At 41.9% G+C, this 18,388-nt stretch overlaps 2 protein-coding genes across 3 annotated transcripts in view; one reads left to right on the top strand and one right to left on the bottom strand.

Annotated features, from left to right (window-relative positions):
• Positions 1–384: 384 nt before the first annotated feature.
• On the bottom strand, positions 385–13,694 carry SPCS2 (signal peptidase complex subunit 2). 2 transcript variants are annotated; one of them, XM_006100443.3, is made up of 5 exons: positions 13,564–13,694; positions 5,541–5,624; positions 4,842–5,002; positions 3,309–3,443; positions 385–1,139 (listed from the first exon to the last, which is right to left on the bottom strand). In XM_006100443.3, the coding sequence occupies exons 1-5, from the start codon at positions 13,672–13,674 to the stop codon at positions 953–955; spliced, it is 678 nt and encodes a 225-aa protein (XP_006100505.1). In that variant the 5' UTR covers positions 13,675–13,694; the 3' UTR covers positions 385–952. The 2 variants fall into 2 exon arrangements, with proteins under 2 accessions (XP_006100505.1, XP_023619800.1); XM_023764032.1 differs by lacking the exon at positions 13,564–13,694 and adding an exon at positions 5,716–6,070 and having other exon boundaries at positions 697–1,139.
• Positions 13,695–15,186: 1,492 nt separating this feature from the next.
• XRRA1 (X-ray radiation resistance associated 1) overlaps positions 15,187–18,388 on the top strand; it is a 54,400-nt gene continuing 51,198 nt past the window's right edge. Inside the window, exons 1-2 of the mRNA XM_023764042.1 lie at positions 15,187–15,237; positions 17,664–17,719. The gene's annotated coding sequence lies outside the window, so the exon portion shown is untranslated. The remainder of the gene's footprint in view (positions 15,238–17,663; positions 17,720–18,388) is intronic.

An 18,388-nucleotide genomic window follows, 5' to 3' on the forward strand; every position in this document is an offset into this window, starting at 1 on the left:
ATAAAATGGGGATGATAATAATAATAATAATAATAACAACTACTTCTTAGGATCATTGTGAGCATTACTGAGTTAATACCTGTACACCACCTGACACAAAGTAAGTACTGAATGTCATTGTTATCACTGGAAAGTTACCAGTTCCTCACTACAGGTTCTTAGGGGTCTCTGACCAATAAAACAGCCTAGCATGAAAGAAACCTACGGTAGAGTAAGACTGTTAACACTTGCTGCTCTGTTCTTCCATCCATCAAAACTAACCATCAAAAACTCCATTTTTTCAAATCTTTTTATTGAAAAAAATTTTAGAAAATGGCAGTTAATAAAGGACACAAATAAATCAGCAAATCAACAGGGATATACTAGTGAAAAGCATAGACAATATAAAACTAAAAATGTCATTGGCTTCTTTAATCGGTTAAGAGCACACAAAATGTAACAGGCAGAGGGTCTATTTTAAACAAATTAAAAAGCTGGGTTTTTTTCCCCAATTCACCTCGTCAGATATATACACACCACAAAAAAATGGTGTGTGAAGATGTATACAAGTAATTGTATCCTGAGTTAAGGATACAATTAAAACAGCTATTGAAACAGGAATTAACACAATAAAATAAGCAACAGATTGACAATTTTAAAAACTGAGTCTTAATACTCTGCATGGCACAAAGCTATTATTCTGCTAGATATGAAGGAGAAAGTCTGTTCAGTTTTTAGCAAAAATGCTTCTCCAGAAAAGCAAATGAAAACAGTGTAATCAGCAGACCAAGGAAGCTACAGCTAGATATCAGAGCTATAATTTCTCATATCTCAGATAGAAAATCCTATTTATCCAGAATGGACTAAATTTCAGGACAAAACAGTAACATTTAACATTTTTTACGTTGCTTCTTTCCTTTTCACCCCATAATTTTGCATGATCTTGCAAAAAGATGGCTGCTTTTAGAATTGGTTATTTTATTTTTCTTTCTGTGGCAAGACTGTCATGAAGTCTTGATATTTCAGGCTCATATGCATCCATGACCAGTGTCCCGCTGTGGTCAAAAAACTTAGCAATGGACCTGGTGAACTCAGCTTCCCGCTGCTGCTTTGTTCTTCCGCTGATGAAGGTCAGCTTCAGAGTGTATTTGTCATCAAACCTAAGCAAAAACAATAAGTCAAAAACCATAAAAAACCAAAGGAAGAGATTCACCCAGTAAAAGCAGAGCACCAAGTATTTTCGAAGAATAGAGGTGAGAAGCCTACACAAAGATTTCTCTCAAAAAACTGCCTTCAAGATACAAATGTTGTTTCATAGGTGTTGCTTTGTGTTCCTGATTTAATTACTGTGTACCTCCTTTATCTTGTCATAAACTGTTAAGCCATATGGAACATCTTCTCTCACCTCTGGACTTTATTACTTGTTGCCGGAGTCCATTCATTGTCTTCACTAGCTGAGTTTAGACAGAGACCCCCAAAAGCTAGTAACCTTTGAAGTCCTAGCAAAGGTCAGAACTGTGCACCACCCAGTTAATCTAGGAACCACCCAGTGAATTTAGGTAATAGTTGAAGCATCCCCACCTTAGTTCCCTTAATTCCTTAGATACTTATGTAGATCCTTGTTGATTATTGTTGATCAGATACTCTGCCTATTCCTGGAAATCTATCTATTGATGAGCTAATCAGATACTTTGTCTATTCCTGGAAATTGTCTGCTAATCCGTGTGTCATTGAAACCTCCTTACCCTAAGGGCTACTCCAGATCAATAAAAGATTGGAGCGGCCTGAGCATCGGTGGAAGCCCTTCGGGACTTGCCCGCCTGGTCCCCCAATATTGCAAAATTATCTTGTGTCTTTTTCTCTCATTTGTTGTGCGGCTCCACTTTCAGATACCGAACCCTACTCCACGCAGAACGTGGAGGGAGTGTTACTCGACACTTGTTTTGCTAGAAGCGTCTTCCTAGTAGCCACTTCTCTCCAATCTCAACTGACTGGTTCCCATCCTATATAGTAAAAGGCTAATATGCAAATCGACTGAACAGCAGAACGACCAGTCGCTATGACACGCACTGACCACCAGGGGGCAGATGCTCAATGCAGGAGCTGCCCCCTGGTGATCAGTGCGCTCCCACGGGGGGGAGCACCACTCAGCTAGAAGCTGGGCTCGCAGCTGGCAAGCACAGTGGCAGTGGTGGGAGCCTCTTCCACTTCCCAGGCGGCGCTAAGAACCCCTCAGGAGATGTCCGCCTACTACATGCTAGAAACTGTACTATGTTTTTAGGATTATGACTAAGAGCATGAATTCTACCCTGGCTGATGTGGCTCAGTTGGTTGGACATTACTCTGTGCACTGAAAGGTTGCCAGTTTGATTCCCGATCAGGGCACATGCCTGGGTTGTGATTCGATCCCTGGTAGGGGGTGTGCAGGAAGTAGTCAATCGATGTTCTGCTCTCACATTGATGTTTCTCCCCCCACCCCTCCTTCATCTCTAAAAAAATAATCAATTGAAAAAATCTTAAAAAAAAGAGCATGAATTCTTGGCTCAGGTGTGTGCTGGAATATCTGGTGGAATTCACTTTTGAGCTGTATGACCCTGAAAGAATTAACTGAACTCTTTGGGCCTGTGTTGTTATTTAAAAAAGGAGTTGTTCTAAGGTTTATATGAGATAATGCACTGAGCACAATAACCACTACATGCGCAATAGAAATTTGCTATTATTATAACTAGTAACTCATCTTCTGAACAACGCTACAAGTCATTTTTGACCCTCCTAAAGCTCAAATAGTTTACATGACATACCAGAAGTCACACAGCTGGAAATAGATGAGCTGGAATTTGAACCCTATTCTAGATACCTAGAAAGATCTCAGTTGTCAGCTGGACAAAGTTATACCTACTGCTGGTCAGAAACAGACTGAATTGTCCTTCTCTGAGTTGCCTGGTACATGGCTTCAGAGATTCCTGCTTGCAAAGAAGAAATGGAAGCTAATGGGATTCTTCAAAGATAACTGACTTTACACCTTTGGCCTTTATAAGTCTGCACCCTAATTAACTCAGTTAATTAGCCACAGGAAAAAGAGAATAATTCTTCATTCTCCACCGAAGTACTTTCTCCCGGAGTTAATCCTCAGAGCATATCTGTGATAATGCAAGATCAGAACTGCAATGCTAAGAAAAACTTTATAGATCATTCATAATCCTTTCTTCATTTTACATGACTAGTATGATCTGCATAGAGTAGGCATACAATAGTCTGTTGCTGAAAATGACTCAATACCCGGGGAAAAGCCAACACCAGGATTTAAGAATCTGTGAGGATAGTCATACCTTTTGAGACTGGAGGACAGTTGCCAAATATCATCAGGATCCATCCCTGTAGGATCTTTCCTGTGGGCCACGAGAAAGATGCTCTTCTCCTTATATGAGGTATAAATGGTCAGGATCCCCATCATCACAAAATAGGTTCGAATAAGGTTAAGGGGAAAACACACAAACATACTCACAAAAGAGAACTAACACATATTGACAAGCAAGGGCTACAAAAACCACTAAAGATTTCTGTCTTGCTGTAAAAACACTGAGTATTTAGCCATTTCATTTTCATCCTTATGTCTATATACCAAGAGAAGCAAGGCTTTCAGGTTAGAATACTTCAAAGGGGAAGAAAGAAAACCAGCTCTTATCTTTTCTGTTCAAAGGGGAAATTCAAAAGGGAAGGGCATAAACCAGCTCTCATTTTTTCTGTTCAATGATAACATGTATAAGATCCTGTTACCTAGTTTGTCAAGACTTGGGCTTATTTCTCTATAAAATACAAACCTAATAATCACAGTGAACTTAACCAAACTCAACCAATTTCATGAGTGATTAAAAGAGAAGATAAGTGACTTCAGATTAACTTACTATAAGAACAATTACTTCATACACATGGAACTTATTATATTCAGTTTTTGACAGTATTAACTACTATTTTGAGAACCTATTATGTGCCAGAAATTGGCATAAGAGCTTTGTATACACTGTATAATTTAAATTTTATGACAGTGAGAGGCAGGAAAGTATAGTGAAAAATTTCATAATGAGATGATTTGTAGATGCCACGTCTGGGGACTATGATTTGGGATCAATTTGGATAATAGCATTTTTGACCAGAACCTGATTTATTAAATGGCTTGCAAAATATCTTTGAAGAGAAATTCTCAAAGTGAAGACTTTAGAAATATTTCAGATTGTGGTAACACTGTTAAGAAAAGTAAGCTGCCTACCAAAATGATAATTCTGTTCTCATATTTATAAATGAGCAACATTCAAACAGTTCCAAAAAAGAGTTATTATTAGCTTAGCACAAAATCACAAAACCACCTGGATTTCGAACCCAGGTTTCTCTAGTTCCACAATAGGTTCTTATTTCCACTGTTACACAAGCCACACCTATATACCTCATGCTCAGTAACTCCCAGTCCAGCCTCCCCGCTTCAAGGAAACCTGACACAGATCTAACCTTCATCTTAATATTCTGGTATGAGTGGCTTGAAGCAACCTGGTCTAATGGGAGAAGTTCTAGACTAGAAATAAGAAGAGCTAGGTCATCATTATTGTGTTTTGCTATCAGGTGCTCACACCTGGATTATGACCTCTATTAATAACTAAATAGAATTAAAGATAAAATAAACATATTAAATCTAAAATGTCAGTGATAATTACTAGATAAATTTACAGATTTCCATAGCTGATAATATTAAATTCTAACATTGGTAGACTCCCAGATCAAAGTTTGTTTTTTGTAGGAAACAGGGAGGTAAACAGTAAAGATTTTAAAATAGTCACTAGAAAACAAACCTGAGTATAAATAAAGGATATGATATGACGCACAACGCCAAAACAGGCTTGGACTCTGGAAAAGGGTGCATATAATCCCAAATCAAAGCCACTATGGCAAAGAAACAGGAGATGGTACAGATGGTGAGGCGACCGTCAATTAGACCAAAATTCTCCACATACTTGTACTTTTCCAGAAGTACCTAGTGAGAAGAACAAGGAATCAGGCTAACAGGAATGCTTCCTTCCTAGAACCTACTTTTACTCTTAATTTCCATGATAAAAGCTATATTGGAATCATATAAATTACCAAGTAGTTGTTTCTAATCAGAATTTTATCATTCCAAGCAAAAGGACTGAAGCTGTTTATAACAGATCCCAGAGAAAAAGTTCATCAACTTCTCATACATTTTTTTAAAATCCTCAACTTATTCCCTTGGATGAAACTAAAATAATTAGAGAGATGACCAATCATGGATCAATGTGTTATATTCCCTCAACCTTCTTGGCTCTTAGCTAATTAACCTAAAAACAACAGATTAACAGCTTTCTGAAGTTGAAATGTTAGAGAACGTTAGGTAGCTAACATTTATATTTTTACACACGCTCCCCCACATACACTATAAGGCTCAATTCCTAACACTGGAAAACTAAGGTCATTCCAAGTGATAGAAGAAAAAGATCCTGCAGATGAACCATCAGCTGTACACACACTAATAGACCCCCACCTCAAGAAAGTACCTTTTTGGCAGAATCATCCAAAGAATTTTTCACAGCTGATCCATCCCATTTGTCAATTTTTACAGGCTTATCATCAATCTTCCACTGTAAAATAAAGAGTTGTTCATCAAGAAATATGGCATCTTACTGAAAGTAAAATGAACTACTTCCTTAAGGACATTCTTAAGTATAGTACCATTTACTCTTTCTCTTCTGATGTTGGACATCTAAAAGACAGAACACTTAGAAATGAAGGTGAAGGAGTCTAGTATCACTAGAATCAGGTGGTGCTCAGGATGTTGCCAGTCTCCATGCTGAGAAGTCAAAAATCTATAAGCCCAAAACCACAACACTTACATGGGCTAGAGACTACAGTGTGAACTCACATATCCCATTCCTGTTCTGCCCAAATGTGAATATTGAAAAAAACTCCACTTGGTTATCCTTTCATTTGTGACCACAAAATTCGGGGAATATATATCTATGAACTTTCAGACACTAATAAAATGAGGAAGGTCTCCTTTAATATACTAGTATCTTCATCGGCAAACAACTTTTATGTTTTACCTGCATGTTTTAACTATAGGAAAACAGCAAATCCAGTGTAATCTGTTGGAAAGAACATTTTGAATTAAAAACCAAGTTATATCACCAGTGAGTTGTGACGTTTGGACAAACCCTGCTTCAATTTCCTTCATCTGCAGAGGCTGAAAAAGGTTACCAAATACTGTGCTACTCAGAGGCAAGTGGTTCTCTCACACATTGTTGGCAGAAATTCAAAATGGTACAACACCTATAGAAGACAACTTAGCACCTTGGATTCAAGTTCCCACTTCTGCACATTTTTCCATATCCACATCGACATGAAATAATATACAAAGCTATAAACGTAGCAGTATTTATAGCAGTAATATCATTATATAGTTATCACATATAAAATAGAAATATATATTAGACCATTTAAGCGGAGATGGCAAGTAGGCAGTTGGATATATAAGTCTAGGGATCAGAGGAGAGGTCCAGGTTGGAAATAGAAATGTAGGAGTCATCAACTTACAGATTATATTTAAGCCATGACACTGGGTATCTCTTTGGAATGAGTGTAGATAGAGAAGAGGGCCAGAGACTTGCCAATATTTACAGGCCAGGAAGAAGACTAAATAAATAAATAAATAAATAACAGAGAGACCAGTGAAGGAGGAAGAAAAGCAAGAGCAAGAAGTGTTCTTGAAGCCACATAAAGAAAATATTTCAAGAAGAAAGTGATCAATGAGTCAAATATTACTGAAAGGTTGAGTGAGTAATATGAAAAACTACTACTGAGATTTCACAAGAGGGAGGCCACAGCAGAGAAATGGTGCAGACAATAGCCAAAAAAGGGACCTGGGCAAATGGAAGTTACTAACTTCTTTGATATCACTGAGCTACAAAATGGTGAATACGAAGTTAATAATAATATCAATCATTTGAAGCTTCATACGTTACTCAGTAAGCACTATAGAAATTTTAAGTTTAAATTAAAATTTAAAATTCACATACTGTAAAACTTGCCATTTTAAAATGTACAATTCAGTTGTTTTTTAAATTTAAATTATTCTCACAAGGTTGTGCGACTATCACCACTACCTAATTTCAGATTCCATTCATCACCCAAAAAAGAAACCTCATACCCATAAGCCAGTGGTTCTCAACCTTCCTAATGCCGCGACCCTTAAATACAGTTCCTCATGTTGTGGTGATCCCCAATTTCATTGTTACAAATTGAACATAATTAAAACATAGTGATTAATCACAAAAACAATATGTAATTATATATGTGTTTTCCGATGGTCTTAGGCGACCCCTGTGAAAGGGTCGTTCGACCCCCAAAGGGGTCGCGACCCACAGGTTGAGAACCGCTGCCATAAGCAGTCACTCCCCTCCCAACCTCCCTTCAGCCCTGGCAACCACTAATATATACTAAATGGAATCATACAATATGCAGCCTTTTGAGACTGATTTCTCTCACTCAACATAATGTATTGAAAGTTCATCCAGGTTGTAATAACTATCAGTACTTTATTCCTTTATATAGCCAAATATTCTATTGCATGGATATACAATATTTTGTTTATACATACATCTATCAACAAATACTTGGGGAATACTTGGGTTGTAGCTACCTTTTGGCTATTGTGACGAATGCTATTATAATTTGCATACATGTTTTCATGCAAGACTTATATTTTCAATTCTTTTGGGTTTATACCTAGAAGTGGAATATGCAGAGTCATATGTTAACTCTATGTTTAAGTTTCTGAGGAACTGATATGCTGTTTTCCAAAGTAGCTGCATCACTTTACATTCCCACCAGCAATGTAAAAGGGTTCCAATTTCTCCACATCCTCCTCACCAACAATATTTTTTTTATTTTTTATTATAGTCAGACCAGTGGGTGTGAAGTGGTATCTCATTGTGGTTTTGATTTGAATTTCTCTAATGACTAATATGTTGAGCTTCTTTTCATGTGCTTATTGGCCATCTATATATCTTCTGTGGCGCTATCACGTATTCTTTTATTCTTTTTAAAATTGGGATTTTTATTGAGTTATGTAAGATTATATAGTCTAGACCAGTGTTCTCAACCTTCTGGTCCTTTAAATACAGTTCCTCATGTTGTGACCCAACCATAAAATTATTTTTGTTGCTACTTCATAACTGTAATGTTGCTACTGTTATGAATCGTAATGTAAATATCTGACATGCAGGATGGTCTTAGGCGACCCCTGTGAAAGGATCGTTCTAGATTGACACTAACTCACTGTGTGGTCTCGGGCAAGTTGCTTCTTTTCCCCTTTCCAACTGTATCCATGTCTACAAAATGAGGAGGTTGGAACAGATGAGCTTCAAGATCTCTTCATTAAAGCATTTTAGAGAAAACACTACTGATTAAGCAGAAGAGTTAATAAACAAATAAAAACAAAAACTTAAGATGTCAGAACCAAAAGAGATTTAAAAAGTCATCTAGGACAGTAGTTCTCAACTCAGAAGTAATTGTTAAAATGTAGAGGAAATAAATAGCTATGTGTGAAAACACGCAGATGTCCAGGCCCCACATCTAGAGAATCTGACTCAGGTCTGGAATGAGGTCCTGAAATCTGTATTTTTAACCAGGATTCCAAGGGGGTCTGATGTAGACATATCATGTTATGAAAAATATTTTAAGAAAGCTAATATACCCAGAATAACTGCTAGTTAGCAGTAGCTACATGTATTTTGTTGAGTACTTATTATGTGCCAGACACCACCTTTTAAGGTAAATGCTATAATTATCCCCACGTTGAAGATGAAGAAACGGATATAAACAGATTTTCTAACTTGCCAAAGAACATACCTGGTAAGTGGCAGGCAGGATTCAAAGACAGATGGCCTGGCTCCAGAGCCTGTGTTCTCAATTACTAAGATACAAAAGCTGGACTTTAAGATTAAGCTTGATAGTCCAACCAGGAGACAGAAATCCACCTATGAGGTTAAAAGGGTCTGGATATAGCTTCTAGAAAGCATGGTTTAATACCACAGTTTAACAGCCAAAACAAATCCCGTCAGGAGACAGAAAGGATTTAGTTTCTGGAAAAAATGATTTAATGTAACATTAATTTTAATAGCCAAAACAAATTAAGCAAGCAATTTTTCTTTATAGCTTGCTAGGTAGAACAAAATGCTTTGGTGTATTTTGGTCAAAATAACTTATTGCAATGATCTAAGTTACTCTGTGATGGAGTTTAGAAGATTATATTTGCATGCTTATTTTTAAGACCAGGAAACTAGAAGTGTTTTGTTCTTAAAGTCATGTTCCCTGGAACAGAAATTCACATCTGCTGAGGGAAAGCTACAAGTACATTTGCATCGCTTTATTACATTTGTTTATGGCAAGTGAAATTACAGCTGGAGGATATAAAATAAAAACCCTCCAAAAAAATCAAGACAAATCAAATTAAAAATACTGTAACTCTCATGCCCACAGAGCAAAAGTTTCTCTATTCATTCAGATCTTGTTCCATTGAGAATATTTTTTCCTATGTTCTCTTCCACAGTACCCTCAGTTTTCAGACAACTGGAGGCACCATCTTCTAAGACTGTTTCTGAAGCCTGAAGTGGCAGATCGGAAGTTTTTTTCTCTGCCTAATTCAATACTGCAAGTACTTATTCCAGAACCCCTCATGGGAAAATGGACAAATACAAATTGGTATAACAATACAAGACAGTATGTCACATTAAGTGACAGCTTAATACCCATGTGCCATAAATGCTAGAGAATTCAGAAGGGGAACAATTCAATGTAAGGCAGCAATGAAGTTTTCCAAAGGAAGTACCTAAATAACTCCTGACTTAATTTTTTTCATTCCCATGTGCCATGAATGCTAGAGAATTCAGAAGGGGAATAACTCAATGTAGGGCAGAAAAGAAGTTTCCCAAAAGTGCCTAAACAGCTCCTGACTTATTTCTATATCACTTCTTGGTTAATTCTGCCAAGTGTTCCTTTGTCTATTTTCGTCTATTTCTGTTATTCAAGTTGGGAGTTCTCATCACCTTGTCATTCTATTTTTATAGCCCTTTACAAAGAACGTTTACCAATATTATACAATTTAATATTTACAACAAGCCTATAATAATATGTATATACTAGAGGCCTGGTGCAAGAAATTCATGCATGGGTGCGGTCCCTAGGCCTGGCCGGTGATCGAAGCAAGAGTGTCTGGTGTGGAAGGGCAGGTCCCAGCTGACCTCTGGGCCCTGGGCAGCACCCCCCACCCCGCCCGAGTCCCCATGAGGAGATGCAGACTGGGTGTAGTGTGGGTCTCTGGGCTGCCCAGCGGTGCCACACGGAAGCCAGGTGGGCAGCATGCTTTCTCCTGACCTTCTTCCCAGACTGGCTCCTGTGCAAATCCACAGGAGCCTGACCAGCCCCTGCAGTCCTGGTGGCTGCTGCCCAGCTCAAGCAGAAGAGGCCAGAGGCCACTCTGGTACGAGGCGGGACGGGATCCTCACAGGCGCCTGGCACCTGAGCGTGGGGCTTCCCTGGCGTCCTGGGGGAGGGTAGCAATGGGAGTGAGAGCGAGCTCAATGGAAACCCCCGCATTCTCACTGCACCTCTGTCCCCATCACCCCCACCCCCAGGTAGCCTGGGAGAGGTCACAGAGTGTCACCGACGCCTGCTGTGTTCCGTGCTGCTTCCTGGTGGTCAGTGCACATCACAGCAAGTGGTGGAACTCCCAGTCTCCTGGTCCAACTCCCGGTCAAACGATCGCCCAAGGGGACAATTTGCATATTAGGCTTTTATTATATAGGAGGATGAGCATCCACAATATTTACATAAGAAAATTTAAATTCAGGAATACCAAGTAACTTATCCAAAGCCATGCAGCTTTTAACATGCTACACTAGAACTTAAACTTGTCTTTCTTTTTACACTAATCCCTATAAACTACTATGGTATAAGGCAGTGGTTCTCAACCTGTGGGTCGAGACCCCTTTGCTGGTCGAACGACCCTTTCACGGGGGTCACCTAAGACCATCGGAAAACACATATATAATTACATATTGTTTTTGTGATTAATCACTATGCTTTAATTATGTTCAATTTGTAACAATGAAATTGGGGGTCACCACAACATGAGGAACTGTATTAAAGGGTCGCGGCATTAGGAAGGTTGAGAACCATTGGTATAAGGCCTTACCAGAAGGCTTTTAATTTTTACCTCTCCAAACGATCTGAATAATTTTCCTAAACCCACTTTAATCTCAAAAACCTTCAACAGCTTCCTGCTACTTCAAGCAATCCATTCCCTCTTTTATTTATTTATTTATTTATTTATTTATTTATTTATCTTTGATTTCAGAGAGGAAGGGAGAGGGAAAAAGACTGAAACATCAATGATAAGAGAGTCATTGACTGGCTGCCTCCTGCACGCCCCCTACTGGAGATGGAGCTCACAACCCGGGCATGTGCCCTTGGCCGGAATCGAACCCAGGACCCTTCACTCTGCAGGCTGATACTCTATCCACTGAGCCAAACCAATTAGGGCCCATGCCCTCTTCAATCCCATCACTACAGGTTTCTTACAGAACAGTCCAATCAACTCACTACCTAAGAAACATCCGGCACCATCTGTGTACCTTTGCTCAAGGACATTAACTGGTACATGTCTTCCCTCGCTCTCCCCCCAAAAAAGTCCCCGTTCCACTTCAGACAAGAGGTCATCCCCTGGGGCCTTACTCCCTTATCAATCAGAACTCAGGGATCATTTTCTCTCTCTCATTTGAACGTCTGTAAAAAGTACACAACTAAATACACCAAAAACGACTATGTTTAATATTCTGGGTATCCCATGTCCTATACTCAGCAATACTGAGTACTTTCTGACAATAGGATTCTTGATTTATTCCTAGGCCATCACACATGTGTATCAGACACTACAGGTTATGGAGATCATTAATGCATATCATCTCATTTGATTCTCCCCCAAACCCTAACACTTCAGATGAAGAAAGGGAGGCGTCGTGAGGTTAACAACGCATTCATACAGTCTGAAGGTAGCTACTTCAAAGCCCACATGTTATGATTCCCAAATCCAGGTTCTTTGAATAACACCAGGATGCCATCCACTTTTCAGTCATCACTACCTTAGCAGAATGCCCAGCGTAATGTTGGCTGGTGGTAATCCAAACAGAGGGAAAGGCAAACGCAGTCAATAGGGTGAGCACAGGCTGTGAGGTGCTCACCTGGCAGGAAGGCAGGATTTGTGCATGAAAATGACCATCAAGTCCCAACATTTTCGCATGTTTGGGGGCAATGTGCTCTGAACCCAGCCCCCAGAACACATTCTGTCCCTTAAGAAGGGCTCAGAGTGTGAGAATTACGTCATTCAAAACCGATGACACCAAAAGAGAAGCAAAAAGACCAGGACCCCTCCACTGGATACCTACTCATTTCTCCAGCACCTACCATGTGTCAGGCACAGGGAAGTCCCAAAGCTGTTTTCAATTAAAGTAAAAAATACTGACTACCGACTCTATCAAAAGACCGACACCTAACATTTCCCATCAAACTGGTCCAGGGTCCTACAATGAGCACTGAAAGGAACCTGAAGGCGAAACCCTCCTTCCAGATGAGCAAATACACAGGAAGAATAAGCATAATTCAAGGTCACACAGTAATTAATTGGAGGCAGAACCAGGACTGGGACGCAGATCTCTATGCAACTGTTTCGTCCAAGATGCTATTTTCTGCAAAGGACAAGAAGGCACAACCCAAGAACGGAGTTTTCCTTTTCTTTTCTTTTCAACCCTTCTTGTTGCCAGGACCGTAGTTTTTAAAAACGTGGCTGGGCGAGGGGGAAAGAGGCAAAGCAGGAACAAGCAGCGAACTCGCGAATTCGATCACCTAGACTAGAGCACTTCGATCACCCTAGACTCTAGGTCCTAGAGCGCTTGGAGGCAGAAAGGGAGGGAAATGGGGGGCGAGAGAAAAAAATAAATCTTAAAGGCTTCCTGGGGGTCCAGCAGGGGAAGTCAATTAAGTGCAGTATTCGGGGTGTCCGTGACAAAATGCCCAGACACGTGAACCCCTACCGATACGCAAGGGTGGCAGTCGTGGTGGGGAGTTCAGGGACTCTCGCCTTCCAGCGGACGCTCTCATTCCTTTGGGCTTCCGCTTTCCCCGTCGGTGAAATGGGCACATTGAGCAGGAGCCCCAGCACCGCCGAGGGAGCGACGGCCGCGTGGAGACGTGGGAATAATTGGGTCATCTATCCTATGAAGCGGTGGTGACCAGCATTAAGGACCAGGAGCGCGTCCGAGAAGGAAAGAAGACCTGACGAGGAAAGAGCCCGGGTCTGGCGTGGGGAGGGAGCGGGCTGTAAGCGCCCGTCGGGTGCCCATGGTGGGCCAGACCCTTACTCCCCCGAGAAACCTCTGAAGAGAAGGGGGGCGGGGATGGGAAGGTGGGCTCGCCGCCCCCCAGGCCTCCGCTGGCCTGGGCCGTCCCCCAGAGCTGTCTCCTCACCTTGTCCAACAAGCCGCTGCGGCCACTGCCTGTCCCGCAGCTAGAGCCACCGCCAGCCCCACTACTGCCTCCGCCGCCACCAGATCTCCCGCCCTGTCCAGCCGCCGCCATCTTGTGTGCCTCGGCGTCTCCCTCCCACTCCTACTTGTCCGAAGCCGATTGGCTGGAGCCCACGGCGTGACGTGCCGCGCGGAGCCCATCGGGATCCGTAGTTCGCGGCTGGCTGACGCGAGGTTGCCCTCAGAAGTGGCCGCGGGGCTTGCTGGGATTTGTAGTAGTTAGACGCGCCGGCTGCCGGTTGCTGCCCAGAGGGCTGGGCGCCGCGTCGCGGTTACTAAGGAGAAGACTGGGTCGTGGCAGGAGCCACCGTGGAGCGGCTCCGAGATCCCCGTGAGACTCGCAGGCGCGCATCCCGCCAGACTGGGGGGTCGCCCCCTCGAACGCCTCGGAGGCGGAAGCGACGCCGGAGGCCGGTGCGGCTTGAAACTTAGCTTGCGGGTTAGACTGAGCCTCCCCTGTCCCGAAGGCAGTGTTTCCGAAGGGCCGGCGGGAGCTCGTGCTTCGTCCTTTCCGAGGCCTGTTAGCACCAGTTATTCTCCTTGGCGACTGTCCTCTTAGCCGTTAGTGTGTTTTCGTGTGTACTGTCGGAGACTTGTAGAGAACTCACTCACTGACTACTGTCCGCCAGGCAGTGTGCTATGCGCATTGACTTGTTTTCCTATGTAAGGATAGTCGGAATATAATAGTATGTTAGTTTCCGGCGTATAATATAGCGATTCGACATTTACATACTTGACAATATGATCACCATACAGTCTAGGAATCATCTGTCACTGTGCAAAGTTGTCACAATATTATTGACTATATTCCCCTCCACCTTTTTCACCTATCCCCCAACCCCTCCCTTCTGGCAGCCATCAGTTTCATCTCTATGAATCTGTTTTTGTTTTGTTCGTTTTTTGTTTTTTGTTTTTTAGATTACACATGTAAGTGAAGTCATACTGTATAGGTCTCTGACTTATTTAGCACGTAGGTCCATTCATGACGCAAATGGCAAGATTTAATTCTTTATTTAATATATATATATCCTATATAATAAAACCCTAATATGCAACTTGACCAAATGGCAGAATGACTGGTCACTATAACGCACACTGACCACCAAGGGGCAGACACTCACTGCAGGAGTTAAAGAAGGCACACACGGGGGAGCACCACTCAGCCAGAAGCTGAGCTCACAGCTGGCGAGTGCAGCAGCTGTGGCGGGAGCCTCTCTTGCCTCTGCTGCAGGGGGTGGGGAGTAAAGAGTGAGGGGTCCTCCACTGTGAGAGGGATTTCTCACTGCTAGCAGGCAACATCCCCCAACCCCTGAGGGGTCCCAGACTGCGAAAGAGCACAGGCCAGGCTGAAGAAATCCGTGCCCCCCCCCCCCGCCCCCGCCCAGGCACCAATTTTGTGCAGCGTGCCCAAAATAGTATAAATATTTTTTAAATGCCAGATGGAAGAATTTAATGGTTTTATTAAACCCAAATACAATGTGACATAAGCTGTCTATTCATTTTCTTCTCTGTGCAGCCTGGCGTTGGGACTAGTGACCCTGGTGGCCAGCTGGGCCGCTCGTTTCACAATGGCTTTGCAGTTGTGAGAGGAAACGTTGGGATCAATCTCCGCAAAGTAAGATTTGCTGGACATCAGCAGCACCCCAAGCTCCTTGATACTGTGGGCCAGTAACGCTCAGTAGCCACTGGGCAGCGCAGGCTTTGTTTTCTTGTTGCTCCTGTAAGCAGTGTTGGACATCAAGGTCTGGCCCTTAAATCTCCTGTGCACCCTACTGTGCATGCCTCTGGGTGTCTACCAGTTCTGCTTAATTTTGACATATCTGCTCGACGGGTGATAGATGAGCTTCTTGGTCCTCTTTCTGATGATTGATCATGGGTTTCATGAGGGGTCTGAGGGTTGCCATGAGGCAGAATAGGAAGTGGCTGCCACCTCTGTAGGCAGCTCTGAAGAAGACAGCTCATTCTTTTTTTATTGCTGAGTAATACTCCATTGTGTGTGTGCGAGCGTGCACCTTCCTTATATCCATTTTGTCCCCTAACAGCCCTGTCAGTGAGGAAAGTAAGGAACTTACCCAAGGCCACATAGCATGTATCAGAGCCTGACTTAGAAGCCAGGTGTTGTTTAACATCAAAACGCATGGTATGTTCCCTCCACTACTCTGCTTATATAATTTTAGGATGTAATAGTATTCTAGATGTTTATTAATTGACATTTTTTTCCACAAAAGTTTTTGAGCAGCAACATGGCCCAGAACTATATACTAAGGGATACAGGGGGATGAAGACGAATCTGTTTCCTACTCTCGTAGAATTCCTATTCTCGCGACCCAGAGTTATCACATAACAGGATTGTACTATACTGTGCTCTGTTACATTGTGTCGCTTGTGTGTTTTTTATTTCCATAAACCCCCAAGTGTCCAAATGACTGAACATATATTTATTGAGTGCTTACTATGTAGCAGTCACTGGGGATATTTTGTTGAATAGAACTGACAAAATACCTGTCTTGGCAAAGCTAACGTTCCTCTGGTAATTATCACTAAATGATATTTTTTAAAAATATATTTTATTGATTTTTTACAGAGAGGAAGGGAGAGAGATAGAGAGTTAGAAACATCGATGAGAGAGAAACATCGATCAGCTGCCTCCTGCACATCTCCTACTGGGGATGTGCCCGAAACCCAGGTACATGCCCTTGACCGGAATCGAACCTGGGACCTTTCAGTCCGCTATCCGACGCCCTATCCACTGAGCCAAACCGGTTTCGGCTCACTAAATGATATTAGATGAGATTTCCTCATCTCTGTGAAGATGCCCCTGTAGCTTTTTGTTGTTTATCTTTTATAACTTCTCATTTCTCATGACCCAGCTCTAATGTCACCTGCTCTGTGACACCTTCCCCGATCCTTCCTTCTTCCTTCCTCCAGATAGAATGAAGTGCTCCGTAGCATTGTGTTCATGGTTCCATTTATTTCAGTGAACATTCATTGAGCCTCTTCAATGGGCTGTATGAGGTGCTGGTGATAGAGAAATATGTAGGACCCAGGCTTGGCCTTAGAGCGGCTCACAGCCTGGGGTTGGCAGGGGTGGTTGTTTGGAGTGGGGACCAGGCAGTTAAGCAGACCATTATAATATACTTAATGGGGCAGTGTGCCTCCATGAAGAGGCAGGCCTTAGATGGTAGCACAGAGAAGGGTCAACCTGAGGAGAAGACATCTGCATGAGCCAGGCAAAGAGGCGCAATGTGTGATAGCCAGAGCAATAAGACAAGCAAATGTATGCAGATGAAAAGCATGTGTGTGTGTGTGTGTGTGTGTGTGTGTGTGTGTGTGTAGCTGAGAGGCACTACAATTAGACTGATATTTGCTCCTTCAGATGAGACCAGAAGTACTAGTAGCTGAAGCTAACTAGGCAGGTAGCCTCTAAATCTGGAACTTGAACTTTATTTTTTCCAGCATGCAGGTAAAGTTCCTGTTTCTCTTTGGGTTACTTTCTAGACTATGTGACCTGAGGGTTATGTGCCCTTTCTAGGTCATTAGCTATAAATCCACACCTTCTCACCTAGTGTTCCGCCTAGGGAATTGGAATGTCTATGATTAGTTGTATGCAGGTCTGTACGTCCCCCATGAGCATGAGTCTGATTCATTCTTTGTGTTATGTGCATAGCAAATATCTTTTCCCAGATTGTATGTTTCAACATTGTCTTTGCTGCTGTTGCTGTGCATAAATTTATTTTGTGTAAATGATCCCATAAACTGATTCTTTCCTTACTGATTTGTGATTTGCACAGCTTATTTAAGCACTCTAGCCACATCCCATTGTCATACAATTATTCTTCTGTCCCACCTTCCCATCTGTGTCTCTGTCTCTATCTCTACATATGTATCAACCCACTTCTGAGCTTTTTAGTCTATGGTATTTTTCTAGGCCCTAGGTGAGACACATTTTGGAGCAGAAGAGTAATAGAAGAATATAATTAAGGAGCAAGGTCAAGAGTTCTGAATGTCAGGCTAAAAAGGAGTGTAATGTCTATTTTACAGGCGAAGAAACACAAAAAAAGGGAAGTCAAGAGACTTTTCCAAAGATCAAAAATCAAGTAAGTACTATGCAGATCAGAAGCAAGGTTCCTATGTTCTATAAGTTATTTGAGCCTTCTCCAACAGTCATCATCTTTAACATTTCCCAGCCAGCTATTCATTCATTCATTCATCCATCCATCTATCTGGCAGATAGGTGTAGTTGGTCACAAGAGAGATTTCCTAAAAGATAGATTGAGTGAATTACTGTTGATCTTTCCCCATCTATCCATTCATCTTCCCAACACATTTTTAGTGAGTTCTAGGCTCTGTGCTGGGCTTTGGGATTACATAGGTGATAAGGTATCACAGGCTCCATAGCAGGTGGGAAGTTGGTAAGGGCAGCAAACAATTATAATAAAGTAATAAGTACTACACTAGAAGTATGGGTTGTCATGGGGACACATAGGAGGGGCCTCCAGTCCTTTTGGGGGTGGTCAAGAATCAGGAAATTCAGAGTGCCTTGTGGTGGACCAAAGAAGATACAACATCACTCATTCATTCCACAAATAATTATGGAATTTGTTATGTGCCAGGTGCTGTGTTAGATGCTGGGGGTAAAGAGATGAATATCATAGATGCTGTCCTTCTTCTGGGGGAGCTTAGAGGAGGAGCTTAGGGAGCTCAGAAATATGTACAAAAACCCTCGGATCCTGAGCTCCTGGCCTGGCACTGAAGGCCCCTCAGGA

The sequence above is a fragment of the Myotis lucifugus genome, unplaced genomic scaffold (genome assembly GCF_000147115.1).
Source record: "Myotis lucifugus unplaced genomic scaffold, Myoluc2.0 scaffold_313, whole genome shotgun sequence".
Taxonomy (NCBI): Eukaryota; Metazoa; Chordata; class Mammalia; order Chiroptera; family Vespertilionidae; genus Myotis; species Myotis lucifugus.